General features: G+C 42.5%; 1 protein-coding gene across 2 annotated transcripts in view; it reads left to right on the top strand.

Moving 5' to 3' along the window:
- The window catches only part of STK39 (serine/threonine kinase 39), a 312,573-nt gene that overhangs the window by 159,980 nt on the left and 135,722 nt on the right, over window positions 1-16,871 (top strand). For both annotated transcript variants that reach the window (XM_086718821.1, XM_086718822.1), the window contains exons 11-12: window positions 12,001-12,123; window positions 12,221-12,250. In XM_086718821.1, coding sequence (XP_086574947.1) covers window positions 12,001-12,123; window positions 12,221-12,250 — 153 coding nt within the window. The remainder of the gene's footprint in view (window positions 1-12,000; window positions 12,124-12,220; window positions 12,251-16,871) is intronic.

Raw genomic sequence — 16,871 nt, 5'->3', positions numbered from 1 at the left:
TAGATTTCAACCAGAGAAACAGAGCCAGTAGGGGACACATAAAGAGATTTCCTGCAAAGGTTTTATGATTACGTGGGCAGGCTAGGCAAGTCTCCTATCCATAGGGCAGGCCATCAAGAAGGGGAAGCCCAAATTCTCAGGCTTGGCTGAAGCCGTTCTAGACAAGTGGAATGTCTTCTTCAGAGAAGCTTTGGCTCAGCAGCTAAAACCTTTCAACGGATTCAGTCAAGCCCACCTAGAATGTCACAGAGGCCATATTGTGAGGCCATCTGCTAAATGCCTTCACCACAGTGCCTAGGTTAGCATTTGATTGAATAGCTGTGGGCTGTAGCATGGCCAAGTTGACCCTTAAAACTGGCCATCACAGTGATTCTCTGTTGCTTGTTAGAATTCTTCTGGTTCTAGAAGTCAGTGGTGCTGCCTGCCTGGAGCTACATTCACTTGGCTGCAGGCTCTTCTTTCTCATTTCTGCCCCTCCTACAATTAAGTTAACTTTGTAACTTACTGCTGTAGCCAGAGCAGTTCCCTTCTGCTCCAGTGCCAGCCATTTATTTTCTCTCTCTCTCTCTTTTTTTCCCCCTTTGGTTTTACATGAAGTGTGTTTTCTCATCTGTGTTGTCTTACCAGGACAGAACGTTCCCATTGTTTTCTTTATTAGCTAAAGTTACAGATCAGCTTGGCGCCTATTCCGGCAGGGGCTTTAATTCTCAAAGACAATAGTTGCAAAATTGGATGCTGCTTTCCTGGCTCCTAGCTGTTGTCATTGTTCTTTGTCACCCTAACTTGGGGAAATGCCATATTGGAGGTTTGATAGGACTGAAACAGAGTAAGAAATCTAATTGTTTCTCTGTGTTCTGTGCTGCTTCCTTGGAATAGCTCCCTCCCAGCTTCCAGAGCATTCTCTTTCAAGACCTTGCCCTTTCATGTTGGCTGTCCAAAGTTACAAAATTCCATTATCATTATCTGGAGAGCAACATTTATCAAATTTGATTCTTTTCACATTGGAGAATGTTAAAGCATTGTAAGAAAGTTGCTACAAGTGTGTCCTTCACTGAACTAGCCTAGTGTTTTGAATTGTTATTATTGAATTATTAAAGTCTTTGTTTCTCTAGAACTTTTTCTAATTGCCTGCAGAACATTTTAATATTCTCATTCCTTTATTCTGTCCTTTTACATTTTGGGAAAGAAAAGGGAATGCCAAGTTTTAGCAGAACTAGATAAGCATTGAATTCCAAGAGGTCAAAAAAAAAAGTTAATGTGAATTACTGGCAAAAATGTCTAAGATTTAGCTGTAGCCACTTATCTATGATTAATGGAAAAGGACTATTTTTTTCTATTTGGTGTTTTAATGAGTAATAACATGGTGTGATGGAAATAATTTGTAAGTATAAATTTAAATCTGAGTTTGCAGAGGCCCAGAATGTCCAGAGTCAGAAAACACTGACCCAGAAGCAAAGTGTAGCGGAGTCTGTTAAAACCTGTCATGGTAAGGGGCATCAGATATGACCTACTAATTTTCAAAAATCACTAGGTATGCAGAAATGGAAATTAAATAAATCACCTTATCACCATCCTTATTCTAGTTATCTATTGCCTTGTAACAAATCACCCTAAATTCAGCAGCTTAAGACAACAGCAGCCATTTTATTAAGTTTCAGTGGGTCAGGGGTTTCTGGTCTTGTGCAGCTGCAATCAGATAGTCAGGCATTCTCATTATGAGGCCAGTCTGGGCTGCCCAGCAGCATGGAGGCCTCTTGGCAGGCCGACCAATTACATGATGGCTAAAGGCCTCAGCTGCAAGGATTCCAGTGAGCAAGATGGGAGTTGCATCATTTTTTCTGAACTGGCCCCGGAAGCTACATCTCTTAGTCCTGTTGGCCACAGGTGAGGCACAGACTCACCCAGATTTAAGGACAGGGCACTGGATTCCGTCTCTTGATAGTGGACTGACAAGTTTCTGGAAGAACATGTGGCACAGGAGCTATTGATATGTGCATCTTTGGAAAAAAACATTCTGCCACGGTCTGCCCCCTGGCTGCAGTAATACACATCTCTTCCACATGCAAAATATGCTTTTGCCCTTCCAGCACCCTCTGGAAGTTCTCTTCCCATTCGGGTTTCAGGCTCAGGCTCAAAGTCAAGGGCCTTGCCATCTGAATCGGGTCTGGGAATTCAAATGAGGCTGCTCGGGACCAGTTTCCACAGGTACAGTTCCTTGAGGGCTGTTCCCAGTTACCTGCCGAACACACACCCAAACACAGCCAGAGGACAGGCGTTTTAAAGGCCTGCCCCATAGGGGAAGAAGGAGACACACACAGGTCCCATGGAGATCCTGGAATTTAGCCAGGTCCCTGTTACCAGTTCCTGTTGTGTCGTTGTGTGGGGTCTGGGTTGTGCTCTTTAAGCCAGCTGTTTCCATAAGAAAGGCCAGTATTTGTAGCTCAGTAGCCTTTTCAGACTGCTTCCTGCCCATAAATTTGAGGGATCTGAAGGCTTCTTTCATTTTGTGCTATTTTAGTCTAACTTGGCAGTGATTTCATAGTACAGGTATCTAAAAAACTGAATTTTCTGTGAATCTTGATGGGTTTGTGCCATTAGATGGGAGCCAAGGTCTGAGGGTACATTGTCTACCTTAGGCTCCCCCTGAGACTGCTGAGGGACAACACCCACAAGGTCTAACCCACGGCTTAGAAGCCAAGTTATTTCATGCAAGTTTCTATAAGGTATGCTCCTGTAAGATCCTTAGAAGGCCTTAGGTCTGTTTGAAAGTGTCTAGGGAGCATTGCCTTAGATCTTTCTGAAATCTCGACAAAGTGTCACACAGCCACACCCTGGATTTGATCCTTGCTGGGAAGCCATTTCTTAATTTCGAGAATTGCTTGACATCAGAAGAGTCTGGGAATGAGGAACGGTTTTATAGGTAACAGTGTGTTCCTTAGCTCATATCTCTCTGCTCACATTTTATCATAGGGCGCGAGCTAAAGCCGGGTGTCACTTTAAGTGTTCTGCCTGGAAATCTCCTTAGCTAGATCACTGCATTCATTAGGTACATTTCCATCTCCCACGTTATGGCAGGTAGCAACTCTGCCAGACCCTGTCACTGTGGAGCGGGGGTCCTCTTGTCCTTTCAGCTTCCAGTAACACTGTCCTCACTTCCCTGTAAGTCCTCACTGTCAACCTGCCTGAAACAACAGTCGTTTCATTATCGTGCACTGTTTTTGTGCATCAGGAATATGGGACCGGCTTCTGCTGACTCCGGGTCCCCATGTGTTCGCTTTGAGAGTGGTGCCCACGCACTTGTGTGGGGACGGAGCCCCCAAGGAGGACAGGCCACCTGCCACAGGGCTTGAAGTCCCTCACTTTTAAGGCGATTCGTTACTCACTGGTCAATAGGAACCAGAGCAATTAACAGTACTGTTTACTTCCTGGCCTTTGTCCCCCTCCAGTCCTGGTTCCTCTCCTGCTCTGTTCTCAGGAATCCAGATTTGATCATTCTCTCTCCCCCCTGCCCACTCAGAAGCCTTCTGTTTGCCGCCATCTGAATTCCAAGCCCCCTGACTTGGTGTACAACAGAGGGTGCAAATGCACAGGCCAGATTTATCCCACAGACACACCGTTTTTAGGCTGTGCAGAGGAATTTTTTTTTTTTTTTGCTTGACATACTTGTTAACATTTAAAAAATCAGGAGCATTCACATAAAAATCCAAATTATCTACTTCTCTGGGAGAGTGAGAAGATCCAGCCCCTTGGCGGCCCCCTTTTCCTGTGGCTGCAGTCAGCTAATGCTGGGCCCTCCCTATAGGTGAGAGATGGTCCTCTCCAGACCACCCAGTCCTCACAGGGTCTGCTTTCCATTTCCTGCCTGGCTTCTGTAGGCCTCTGAATTTGCCCTTCTTACTGTACAGGCTCTTCACACAGCTTTTCCAGGTTTATTCTTAGCCATTTCCTTAAAGTCAAGTCCCTAGACCCCAGGACCTCGTGAGCCAGCCACGTTACCTGAGTCAGCAGAACTCGGTAAGTTCTTACCTTCTCTCCTGCTGGAATGATGTCTCCGCTTTCCCTGCCCAGTGAGCTCTTACCATCCTTCACCAGCAGCCTTCCTCGTGGTCCCGCAGCGGATGCTGTCCTCTCTTTTGCAGTCCCACAGCGCTGGTGTCAGTCTTGTAGTACTCACATTTTATTGATGTTATTAGTTTAAATATCTGTCACCTCTCTGGATTGTGAACTACTCCATGGTGTGGATTTACATTGAATTTATCTTTTGTCTAGAACTTGCCACCAGAATAGGTATTTAATAAAACTTTGTTGACTGAATGAATAAATAAGTGGTGTTTTAAAAAGGCTGAGCCGAGCTCTCTGCCCTGAGGGAGTGGACAATTCAGTATGTCATCCATTAAGTGTAGTACGGGATAGAACAGTATACAGTTGCAGGCAGAGATACCCCTTGGGAGAATTGGCAAAAGCTTCTTGCCTTAGAAGAAAAGAGATAAGAGTGTAGAAGGGCAGATCGTGTATACAGGCCAAGGCATGTGTGTAATATACATATGAGAGGGTGGACTCGTGAAAATACGTAATTTGTATATAACTGGACTGTGGGGTGTCTAAAGGGATACGGTGGGAAAGAAGTCTTGGACGGGTACTTTGGGGCTAGGGTGTGGAGAGACTTGAATGTTAAGGAATTTGGACTCATAGGCAATAGTGAATTCTTGTCAGTTTTTTTGAGAAAGTGCTAGTGTGACTAGTGGAAATATGAAGGATAAATAGGCAGGAGGTTAGTGGCCAGGAGATTGATAAGCAGTTTGTTTTAATAAGAGAGACAAAAAAAACCAATGTTGAATGCGGGGTGGGGTGGGGGGACCTGATCTAGCACAGTGGCAGTGGAGGAAGTGAAATTTGGAGTGTAACATTTGATAGATTTGGGTTGTGAGGAAGATGAAATGTAACAATGCCAACAGCACCTATCATGTCTTAAGTATTATGTGCGAGACATCATGTTAGGAACTCTATACGACTGTGCCCCTTGGCCCAGATGATGGGGGACAGGGGAGGGGGAAAGAATTTCAGAAGTGTTGTTTTATTTTAACCCAAATGGAAATTTATTTTAAATATTTTGTGTTTGAGACAATTTATAGGAAATAGGTGCCGTATTAGGCCAATATCCAGTGAATGCCAAATGCAGACAGTTTCTATAGACAACTTCTATAGAGAGATGCTTACTAGAAATAATACATTTATGTATTTTTATTCTTCTGGGGTTGGAATGGACCAACAGAAATGTAAAGTTAGACTAGTATTTTTCTATCTTTCACATTTTATTTCCCTCTTATTCTACCAAATAATCAAGGTTCCGAATTATTATTAACAAAATACATAATTTTCCAGTGACATTTATGTTTATGTTTATTTATGTCACATTAATATTTACAGGAAGTTTGAGAACTTAATTCTCTGCTTTGACCGGCAAGGATATGTATTTCCCCTTTTATAGAAAAACCATCAGGTGCAAAATTCTAGATCCTGTCTGCAGAATTTATCAGAAATTCCTAATAATAAAGGTAACTTGAAAACAATGGGATACTTTAGTTTCCAAATCTAAACATTAGAACAAACAAGTTTTCTGATGAGTTTGAATATAGGAACACTTAGGGACATAGATGAAATAACAAAATACTTACCAATGAAACTTAACAATTCTATGTAACTGTGTTAACAGACATTATACCAAACATTTTTATTTGGAAAATACATCATTTGTTTTCCTTTCTTTGTCTTAATGTTAGTTAGGCTCTCGACTTGTAGTGTTGGCATCAGTCATCACAGATCCAATGTTGCATCATCTAAAACAATTTTTCAGAGTCTGCTGTTGTCACTTTGCATTTTAAAAAGTGGAGGAGCACACTGTGTTTCCTCATGATGCTTTCATAAGAAATGTTAGCCCAGGCCATACGTATCAGTTTGAGTAATATGAAGATAGTTGCCCCCCTCAACTGTACCTCGATTGTTACAGGTTTGGTACGTAAAAGTCCATTTGTGTGTGTTGTTTCCAAAGGTCAAATTTGAGAGGCTTGTGCAATAGAATTGAGATATTTGCCATTGTAAAATATTTATTCCCCGAAGTAACTACTAAGCTCTTGTCAAACATCTTGGTCCAATTTTATAACGTTCCCATAAGGTGAGTCTTTGCACCAGCGGTGTGCTGGTAAACATTGAAAACTGGCATTCTGGCAGAGAGGGGGGCATGCAAATCCTAATTTGTACTATTTTCCAGTTTCTGTTGTGTCAGTGAGTGCTTCTACTGGGACCAACTTTACACAGCCAGTGTGAAGTCAACTATCTTGCAGACTTCCTGAAATTTTTAACAGTGGGCTCTCCTGAGTCAGCATGAGCCAGCTCCAGCACAGAGGGAGGAACTAAGGGAGGTAATGCTGGAAAGGTGTCAAAATGAGGCTGGGGAGTTGAGCCTTAGTGAGTGGGTTGGAGATGGCTCACTAGAAATTGATCGGACACTCATAACCCACAAAGCATTCGAAAAACAAGACTGAGAGACGAAGTTTCCAAGGTCATCAGCTTAGAGAGAGGGGAGGCCACTGGGGACCATGTGCTCTCTGGAGGAGACCGTGTCTGGAGGCCGTGTGTGCGGTAAAGACGGAACAAAGAACAGTAGGAGACGGGAGGACAGAGAAAAGTAGAAGGAGAAGCTGTACAGATTTGGAGAAGGCACGAAGTAAAAGAATGGGATTCAGCTGTGTCTACAAGATAACATTAGGGCAACAGGGAGGAGCGTTACATTACACAAGCGTGAAGTCATTAAATCTTGCAGGGGAGAGGCAGCTTGAGTGGCCTGCTGGGGACAGATAGTATTTTGTATGAGATTAAAGAGTGAGGATGGGCTGAGCAAGCGAAGGCTGCAATTAGAGACCGTCTTCAGAAAAATGTTGACAGTGAGAGGGGAGAGGGACCGAGTGACTGCTCGAAGAAGCGAAATCTGAGCCCATCCCCCCTTGGGGCAGAAGTTTAGGAGAGAATTGAACGTGTTCATGGTGGATGTGGAGAAGCAGGGCCTGGCTGTAAGTGTTTTGAAGGAATGAATGTGTGTATGGATAAATGAGCACACAGGAGGCATTGGCTTTTAAAGGAAAGGGGATCCATTTTCCTACACACAGGAGGGAAAGAGGCAAAGAGGGAGGAAGAGTGTGAAGGAGCTGATCAGAAACATGTAGAAGTGTTGGGTATAGGCTGGAAGGACGTGGTGCACCCAGGGTGACAGGTGGAGCTGTTTGAAATGACCGGAGCTGGGTAGGATGGGGTTCCCCTGTGAGCCACAGTAGCAGAGCCTGGCCCTGGAAAGTTGGGGTCAGGATCCTGGTCCCCCAGCCTGGCACCATCTCTTCCAGCTGTATGGGCTTGAGCCAGGTGTTTCACTTCCCTGCACCTCGGTTTTCCCTCAGAAAAATGGGGGAGTAAAATGATTCTCAACTCTCAAGGCTACTGTGAAGATTAAGTTAGTTAATATCTTTCAAGTTGTCAGCGCGTAGTAGTAACTCTCTTCTATAAATAACAGCTGGTATGGGCTGGGGAGAGGGAGTAGGCTAACAACCAGTGATGAGGACAGTGCTTCTCCAACCTGAGTGAGAATAGGAATCACCTGAAGCTCTTGCTAAAAGGAATGTTCTGATTTAGTGGGTTTGGGGTGGGGCCCAACATGCAGCATTTCTAATAAGCTCTCCAGTGATGCTGTTGCTGCTTGGCCAGGAACTCCCCCGCCCCCGCCCTTGAGTGGCTGGGTTGTGGCAGCACTGTTGCCCCTAGGCATGGCCAGAGAGTCTCTCTAATGGCACCAGGCAGCATGGCTATTCTCCATTCGCTCAGGGATGAAGGATGTTTGGTGAGCCCCCCACCCCACGTTCCTCCCAGGTGTGATTTGTACAGGAGGCAGAGGGGGTGTAGGGTGGGGTGTGCTAAGTGCAGCGTCAGCCGAGTCCACCGTGGGCTCCAGATCTTATAAGGTGGGGGTGAAGCCAGGAGGCCCTGATGGAAGAGGCAGGGGAAGGCTGAGGGCTGGAGAACACAGTGAGGCCAGGCGGTAGGTGGGGGACGGAAGTGTCAGAGAGGTCACAGGAGGCGATGTCAGAGTATGAAGTAGGGGAACAGTAAAATATTCACTGCTGAAACCTGAGTCTACTCTTATTCATTATTTTTGATGATTTAGAAGGCTTTTTGTTTGCTTGGCAGTGTCTCAAGGACATTGTAAACAGCAATTAATTAGAAACATTTTTTTTTTTTTACACTCTGGTCAGTACAATGCCTGATAAAGGAAAAGTTACTGTGTATTGCTTTCTACCATGTCTGGATCACTTGGGTTCAGGCTGTGGTCGGATTACACGTTCGACGGGTGGAGGAGAAGTGGAGCACAGGATTCCTGTTGATAGGGAAATCATTCCGAGGAGACGCTGAAATCCTGCCTCCAGGGAGAAGTTAATGTAGCTGTGGAAGCAGCTGGCAAGTGCCTCAGAAAGAGGCGCCAGGCAGGATTGGACAAATTCTGCTAAATTTTGGTCACTTTCTCTTTGGGTCACATTCATCCTTTGTTAGAGAAACACACTTTAATTTCTAACATGTTTTAACACCCTGTATGGAGAGCTTACCTGCTGGCTGTCTTCTACTGTCTTTCATACCTTGCTTCCTGTTCTGGTGTCAGGGGCCAGCTGGCCACCTGGGATGTTGTACAGAGATCCTGGGTCCTGATATGTATAGAAAGCTCCTGTTCAGAGGGGCACCCCTGGGAAGACCAGAGAGACCCCTCCAGTGACTTCCCCCTTGTTGCCGCCTTTCCCTACTCGTGGCTGCTTCATCCCCGCTCTGCTTTGGACACATGACCCTGTGGCCACCAGACATAGCCCGAGACCACACTGTTCCTCTGCGCGTCTGAACCTGACTTCTTTTCTGGTGGGAATCAGAACTTCAGTTCATTTTGTAAAAATGGATTTTCATAAAGACGCAGTTTCGAGAAAGGGAAGAAAATACTACTCTCCTCTTGGGAGGTATGACGTGCGGGTGGAACTGCTCAATTGCATTTTATTCCCAGTCTTGGGACTGAATGTCGCTGCCTGTAAAACTTTCTCTAACTTATTGCTGGGCCTGAGGAATTTGTGAGCTTATGACTGAGCCCATTTCTCTGAGAAGTATCGGATTCTTTTGTTTAAGCCTCAGCTACCACCTCTTGGCTTTATTAGATGATCAAATTATGTAACAGAACGAGAACAATGCAGCAGTTATGCAATCCAGATTCTGAGGGTGAATAACTCCCATCCTTGTCATTGTGGACGATGGGGAAGGACAGAAGCCTTTACACATCTTTTGTTTTGTTTTGTTTTGAAATTTTTAGTTGGTAGAGTATTCCTCAGTTCCTAAATAAGAACCCCGTTTGTTAAACTATGTGAAACGTAGTTGCCTTGACTTTGGAAGGTAGAAGTTGTTGGTTGTAGTCCCTGCAAACTCCCTGCAAGGATGTAGCTTCCTCGAATTGCTTCCTGGTCTCTTCAGTGTAGATCAGTGTCCCATAAAGATACCATGAAACCTGGGTTTGAAATGATGTTGCAAGTTCTTTTCCTTTCAGGAAACCAGGAAAGGCTCATTACAAATCTGTATTCTTATTCTTCCTACTCCTGTACCAGTATTTTATGCTACATAGATTTTATAATGTTTTAGTCTTAATTTCTACATTTGTTTGTTCAATATTTATGACTTAAAGGCCGATGCCGCCATTTCCCTCAATGTCTGAGGTCATCATCTTAGACATTTTCTTTGTCTCTCTTCCGGCAAATAAAACTAGGAGGGAGACAGCCTGGGTTCTAAAATAAAATAGAAGATGCCCATTTTATTGTCTGTGGTTGGATCCTGCCTGTGGAAACAAAACTGTTGACACATCTTGTAAACAGAGAGGAAAAAGGGGCATAAACGAAGTTTTAAGATGTAAAGCTGTACTCTCTCTGCTGTTGGAGGGATTTCCTTAGCATAACCTCTTAAGTTTTAGGTGCTTGAAGAATACCAATTTGTGAACTGTGCTTCATTATTGCAGTTTCAGTAAAGGTAGAGTTTTGTTCTATTTCTGATAACAGTTTTCCTTGTTTTCTCACTTCTTAGTTAATAGTATGTTTTGAGATAGATGTGGCTTTACATTCTTTCAATGTAGTCATTAACAGATTTTCCTGTACTATCATCATGATTAGTATTGCTAAGAAAATAATTTTACAGTATATGTCAATAGAAAATCATTTTCTCTTCCCCTACCCATTTCTTTGTAGTTTTAAAGAGCAGTCTGTTCTGAAAGTGAAGTGAGTTTCAGCATTTTCTCCATACGGTACTTTGCCAGCATCTATAAAGCATTATCATTAGAATAGGTCATTTCCAATGACTCAGAACATGCAAATGGAAAAAATATCTTATGTCAAACACAGAAGGGGTTGTTTCAAATTCGAATTCGTTTTTTTGGAGTGGAGAGAAGCTTCCCCCCCCCCCCCCCCCCCATTAAGCATAACTGTTTTACTTATGAATAAGAACTTTTTACTTTTGAACTTTCCATCCTGGAGTTCAGATCTTCTAGACCAAGTGGTCAGGCTTGCTTTTACAGATTCCACAGGATAATTCCTTTAAGTCAGACCCACCCCCGAGCCTGTTTTGATTATGAATTGACATTGATCAAACGTGTGTAAATACTTAACCTTACATTTAAGGTCTGTGGCATTTCCCTCAGGATTAATGAGGCTCCCATGATATAACCAACTAGTTTGCATTACGGAAATTAGTCTTTCTTCACATCATAAGTCTTTCAAAGTCTTCGCAGGATGTTTTTAGACAACTTCCGTTTCACGGTTACCATTCAGTGGCATAAGATTTGCATTTGAATGGGAATCTGAGGGCTTTTATTCTTGCCTTAATTTTGTCCCTCTAGCCTTGTGATGATCTTCAATCTTCCATCACTTTCCGGGCCTGGGCCTTCATTTCCTCATCTGTAAATTGAGGGGGTTGGACTAGACCCTATCCAGGGTCCCTCTCCCCTTGAAGTTCCTCTGAATCAGTGGATCACTCACTGGCTGTTACGTTCACATGTTCGCTGCTACATTGCTTTGTTCAGTTACATCTGAATCTGTTTTTTTTAGCGCAAATTACTTTGGTCAGAGGCTCATCATTCTCAGTCATCCTGTCCTTTTAAAAGTTTTGCTTTTTCAACCACACAGGCATTTGAAGAAAATACCCCTGAATCACATCTACATCTCTAATCACAAGTTCAAATAAACTTGAAATCCTTGCAGAAGACTGTTATAACCTGTTTGGATGATCCGGCATGGCTGCTGATTATCTTGCCATGTTTCTAGCAATCCCCCAAGTCTCAAAAGTGTTACAAGGTGTGTTAAGAATAGTCTGATGCTGTTTCGTTTTGCTTAGGTAGGTTGAGCAGAATCTTGGGAAAACAAGTGTGATGTCAGGTTCTGACAAAGAGCAAGGTGGCAACAAAAGGGTATTTGCTTTTTTGATGGAGGCTTTAGATTGCTGATCAGTCCTAGACGGAGGTGTTTCATTAGGCTGCCTGACTCCCTCGCCTTCCCTCTGTCAGCAGTCTGTTGCTTGCTTGCGTTTCCTTAGGCAGTCTTGAAGCTAATCACATGGCCTTTAGTGTGTAGTAATTAACGAAGTATTAAATGAAGCAAAAGGGAAAGATGGATTTGATCCCTGTGGCTGACGCACGTGGTATTCTTCCAAAATATTTTGCTCTTGGTGTATAGTAATGCGTTTCGAGAACACAGTATCTTTGGAAAGAGGATGAGTGTGGGAGTCTGCAGGCTATGTAGTCTTTTTGGGGTATTAACTGCTCTGCCTGAATTCGTAACCACTCAAGGTATTTCCAGCGTAGGTGTGTGCTGTGTGACCCAACTAGCAGCACCAGCGAGCACTGTTCACGTTCTGCTAGTGAAAAATCTGGGCGGATGTGTTTTGATTCAGGTGAGAAGAGTTCCTGGGTCAAGCGGTCACCTTCATAAAACCGAGGACGGTGACTGGGAGTGGAGTGACGACGAGATGGACGAGAAAAGTGAAGAAGGGAAGGCCGCTTTTTCTCAAGAAAAGGTAAGTGATGTTGACGATGGTGAGCTAGCCTGTGCACAATTTATGTTTGTGGCATTTTGTGTGTGCACGTATTAATGGATATGCAATTGTTTTACAGTCCCGAAGAGTAAAAGAAGAAAATCCAGAGGTGAGTGGTGGTGATTTATTTTAACATTTTTTTGCCACCTCACCATCCCCCCCTCCCACGAGCCCCCCTCCCCCTTGCAGTATCAGAGTATGATCCATTTGGGGAGGAGACATCAAAATTTCGTCCTCACGGAGTAGCAGAAAAGAAAAGGCATGTAGACTTTGCAGGTCCTGATACTGTCTGAGTTACTTTTGGTCTTTGTAACTTGGGGCCGATTGTTTTACTCTCTGAGCCTGTTTCCTCCTCTGTTAGATGGTAATGACCAATCACACTACTTTTAAGTTGCTGTGAGCATTTGATAAAATCATGCACACGAAGCACCCACTGAGTGCTCAGCTTAGTTGATCTCAACTCTTGATATTACTGTCATGTAGAAAACATAATAGGCATTCAGGCAAAGTCTCTTCTAGATTTTTGGTTTATAGTAAAGCAGATAATTAAAATGGTGGGAGGCTCTAGGTTGAGTGTGCTTTACAATCTAGTGGGTAACTTAGTAGGCAGGAAACACTCTGATCAGCTTCCCTTTGAGAACTGGTCACCTTTTGATTAACTTTACTTCTTCCATCTGGTTAATTATCCTAATGCTAATGTCTAATGATGTTCAGAAGACTTGCTAATTCTCCTAGAGAAAATTCGAGCATATTTAAATAGCTCCAGATATTTTACAGACCTAGTAATTAATGTGTGCCTTGATAAATTCTCATCAAGGAAACCGAAGACTTCGGGATACAGATGATATCCATCCCAACTTTTTCTTTTGTTTTAACTAGCAGACGCTTCCTTTTGATGAAGTGAAGTAAATCTTAGATTCCACTACAAGGGGCCAGCTGGACTTTCTGAGAAGAGTACATCCGAGCTACAATCTATTGTTTCCCTGTCATTCTCCCTTCCCTCTGGTCTCTCCATTCTTCATGCCACACCGATAGGCCTTGCCTAGGGATTTCTCAGTCTGCCTACCTCCCACTGTTAACTGTCCTTCAGTTCCTGTTTCTTCCTGTGTTGATCATAGGAATTCATCTTGTCATTTTGTATATAAAAGATAAGGTTTGTCAAGGAAGTTATCTCCCTCTGTTACAAATGATGGTGAGGACTTCCACAATAGGACCCATTGGCCGCACACATGTGCTGGTTTCTAGAACCATCTTAACCAGGTATCGCGCACTCTGCCCTCTTCTGCCCACTTTGCTGTTTTACCTACAGTGAAGTGCAGAGTCAAGGTTTTTCATCTCTTTCCTGGAGTGTCTCTAACTAAAAGTGTCAGACCTGCTTAGAAATAGAACAAAATAACGTGATTTCGGGTAGCATCGTGATTCAGAAAGCATTCATTTTGGTTCACTACAGGACGTCTTTATTGGCATGTTTTCACTGAGTCCTGCCTTAACCTGGTATAGACTGAGGGTTGTGGGTCCTTCCTCTTGAGGATTTGTGAAGTTTATTGTGACAGTATCCTCCTATGTGCTTGTTGAAGTTGCTTTGATAACTGATCTGTTATGTGGATACTAGCAGTATCTTTTTGGCAAGAATGTTTTCTGCATAGACAGGAAAGAGAGTAATGTATAGCATGCTGTCAGTCATCACTGTCGACCTTCTTGGGTGGGATTTAAAAGTGTTAGACACTTCGCCGTGTCTAGACTAATTTGATTTCCCAGTGATCTACGTCTGTTCCTGTGTGAGTTTATAATTGAGGAAACATGAAACCTTACTTTTGTGAAAGGTTCATGTCTTTGAATGTGAACACTTTCACCAAATTTTAGGAATAATCAGCCCTACCTGCTATTGCACGGCTTCTCAGGCCATTTGTTTTGTTTTGTTATCTTTTTTGTTTTTCACATTTCAGTAGCTGGCATTTCAGTATCCTGAACTGTGTTAAGGGCAGATACAGTGATGGTTGCTCTGTCCTTTCAGCTTTTTAATTAAAGTAGCCCTGTCTTGCCAACCACCCAAATTCACTTGTGTAAGTGAAGCAAAACGTATTTATCTATTACAAAGGGAATTAGAACTGTTGAATATGTAAATGGGTGACAAATGTGTGCACACATGCACATATATATACCTACTGTGCACACTGTTTTAGGAGGTGTTGGGGATACAACAGTAAAAAAAAAAAAAAACCATGAAATCCCTGTCTTTGTGGCACTTACATTTTTTAAATTTTATTTTATTTATTTATTTTGAGACAGAGAGCGAGGGTGAGCAGGGGAGGGGCAGAGAGAGAGGGAGAGAGAGAGAATCCCAAGCGGGCTCCGCGCTGTCAGCACAGAGCCTGACGCAGGGCTTGAGCTCACAAACCGTGTGATCATGACCTGAGCTGAAATCGGGAGTCAGATGCTTACTGGACTGAGCCACCCAGGTGCCCCATTGTGACACTTACATTTTGATAGGAGCAAGTAAAAAACAAGCGACAGACTTTATAAATCAGTACATTATGTGGTTTGTTACAGTGGAGTAGGAGCAATGGGGAAAAAATAGAAAGGTGTGGAAAGTACAGGGAGTGTGTTAAGGGACTGTGATTTTTAAATGGGTTGGTCAGAGTAGGCTTTATTGAAAGGGACACAAAGACTTGTAAAATGTGTGGAAGAACTAAACAAAAAATCCCGAAGAGCCACTTTTATTTTGCTACCTCTCCTGCCCCTGTGACTGTTCCTTCTTTCCATAGAGGTTTTCAGTTTACAGTATTTTCTTCTAGCCTTTTTTTTCTCATTTACATATAAATATGTAAATAAAGAAACCTGTATCATATTAAAAGGGTGAATGGGATTATAAAAACCATAAATTTATTTTTTTATTGAAGTATAGTTGATGCAGCAGCGTTCTGTTCATTTCAGGTGTGCAACACGGTGATTCCACAAAAATGTCTTTCTGGTTTTTGCAACTTGCCTTAAATCTTGGAAAATCTTTCCACGTTAGTTGTTGTAGATCTGCCTCTATTTTAACTGCCGAATAGTATTACCTTGGATGGATTGAAGTGGTTTATTTAACCACTAACTTTGTGAACATTTAGGTGACTATTATAAACTGCATTCCATTAACATTTTGTGTACGCATTTTAAGGAGCACATGTGCAGGTTAAGCATTTTAAAGAATTTAAAGAACCGTGGGTTTTCGTTTGACAAAATCTGGTTTTGGATTTTTCAATAGCTGCTATCAAAAGCTAAACCACTTTAAATATCTTACATTTTTATTTGTCAATTATATCTCCATAAAGCTGAGACTAAAAAAAAGCAGCACCAATTTATATAGCCTCTGACAGTGTACCTTATACCTTTAAACATCTTTGAGGATGAAAATGCTTATCTGTGCCAAGTGGCACGTTTAAATGCCAGTGTTTACATTTTGATAAGCTTTTCGAGAATGCTCATCATTTAAATCACAGTTTATTTCCTTGGCTGACTGGAAGCTACTGGAAGACTGGGCCAGTATTTTATTCATATTTATGTTCCCTTTGCATCTAGTAGACGCTCTCTCCATGTTCGTTGGTGACATGAATACCCACACACTGAAGTAAACATTAAACAGGTGCCTGAAGAAGCATATCGTATTTATGAGTAGGTCAGAAGTGAGCAGAAAAATCCAAAGATGCCATTTCATTGAGCTGAAGTTCAGAGAAGGTAGCCTTACTTAGTAGTTACATTCAGACAGAGGAAGATAGTCCAATAAAAGAGGGGGTGCTGTAGAAATGCTTAATTTGTAAAGGGCTATTTGGCTTCCCTAGGAAGGTATAAGGCAGAATATCTAGGTATTACAGGGTTTGTTGGAGAAGATTAAGGAGGCCAGGGTGGGTTGTTTGTCAGGGGGGCCTTGGGAAGATGTGCTTGGTATTGGGCTGTACCAGGAGATCCTCCTAAATCTGAAAGAAAATTTCCAGTGTAACCTGTAAAGTTCTAGAGTTGTACCGCTCATCTTGAGGTTCATAGCCCAACCCATTTAAAAGCTGGTCCTCCTGTGTTCCTAACTGGACATTTTAGAAGTAGCCTTGCAAGGTATTAGTTATGACCTGCCAGTAACTCATAGTTTTTTATAAGTAGGTAATTCATGCTCATTTCATTTATTTATTACTGTATTCCACTTGGATGTGGAAGCCAGTGGTAGAACTTCATGTTAATAATGCAACGGTGATATTAATAATGAAGTTAATGGAGCAAATACTTAATCTGTGCCTGATTTTTTACATGAAGCAGTGCTAAGTACTGTACCATTGTGGGAATTACACAAAAACAAGGCAGAGAGCCCTGCTCTCTAGAAACTTCTCATCGCTTTGGAGGTAGGGGTCGGGAGTAGTATTTGCAAGACTGGCTTCCTCATGTGGGGGTTTCCTGTTTGCCATCCTAGCTTTTGTAAAACCTTTCATTTATTATCTCATTATTGATCTTTTTTGACCAGTGATTTGGGAATCTGTTTTTGTCAGATTCTGAAAATAATCGATACATGTTTTATAATCTTTTAAAATCAATTTTGCCTTATATCCTCATTTTCTACATAAAAGTAAAAATGCCTTTATCTTTACATTCACACTTCATTTGGGTTTCCTTTAACCAAGGGAGACATTTGCTAAGCCTTCTTCTAAAGAAGCATTCTTTTTTAGCACAGCCCCTCTGTTAGGTGGCATGAAAACATATGGTTT

Source organism: Puma concolor, chromosome C1, assembly GCF_028749965.1.
Source record: "Puma concolor isolate L17-30 chromosome C1, mPumCon1.1.hap2, whole genome shotgun sequence".
Taxonomy (NCBI): Eukaryota; Metazoa; Chordata; class Mammalia; order Carnivora; family Felidae; genus Puma; species Puma concolor.
This window is presented reverse-complemented; position numbering and strand designations above follow the sequence as displayed.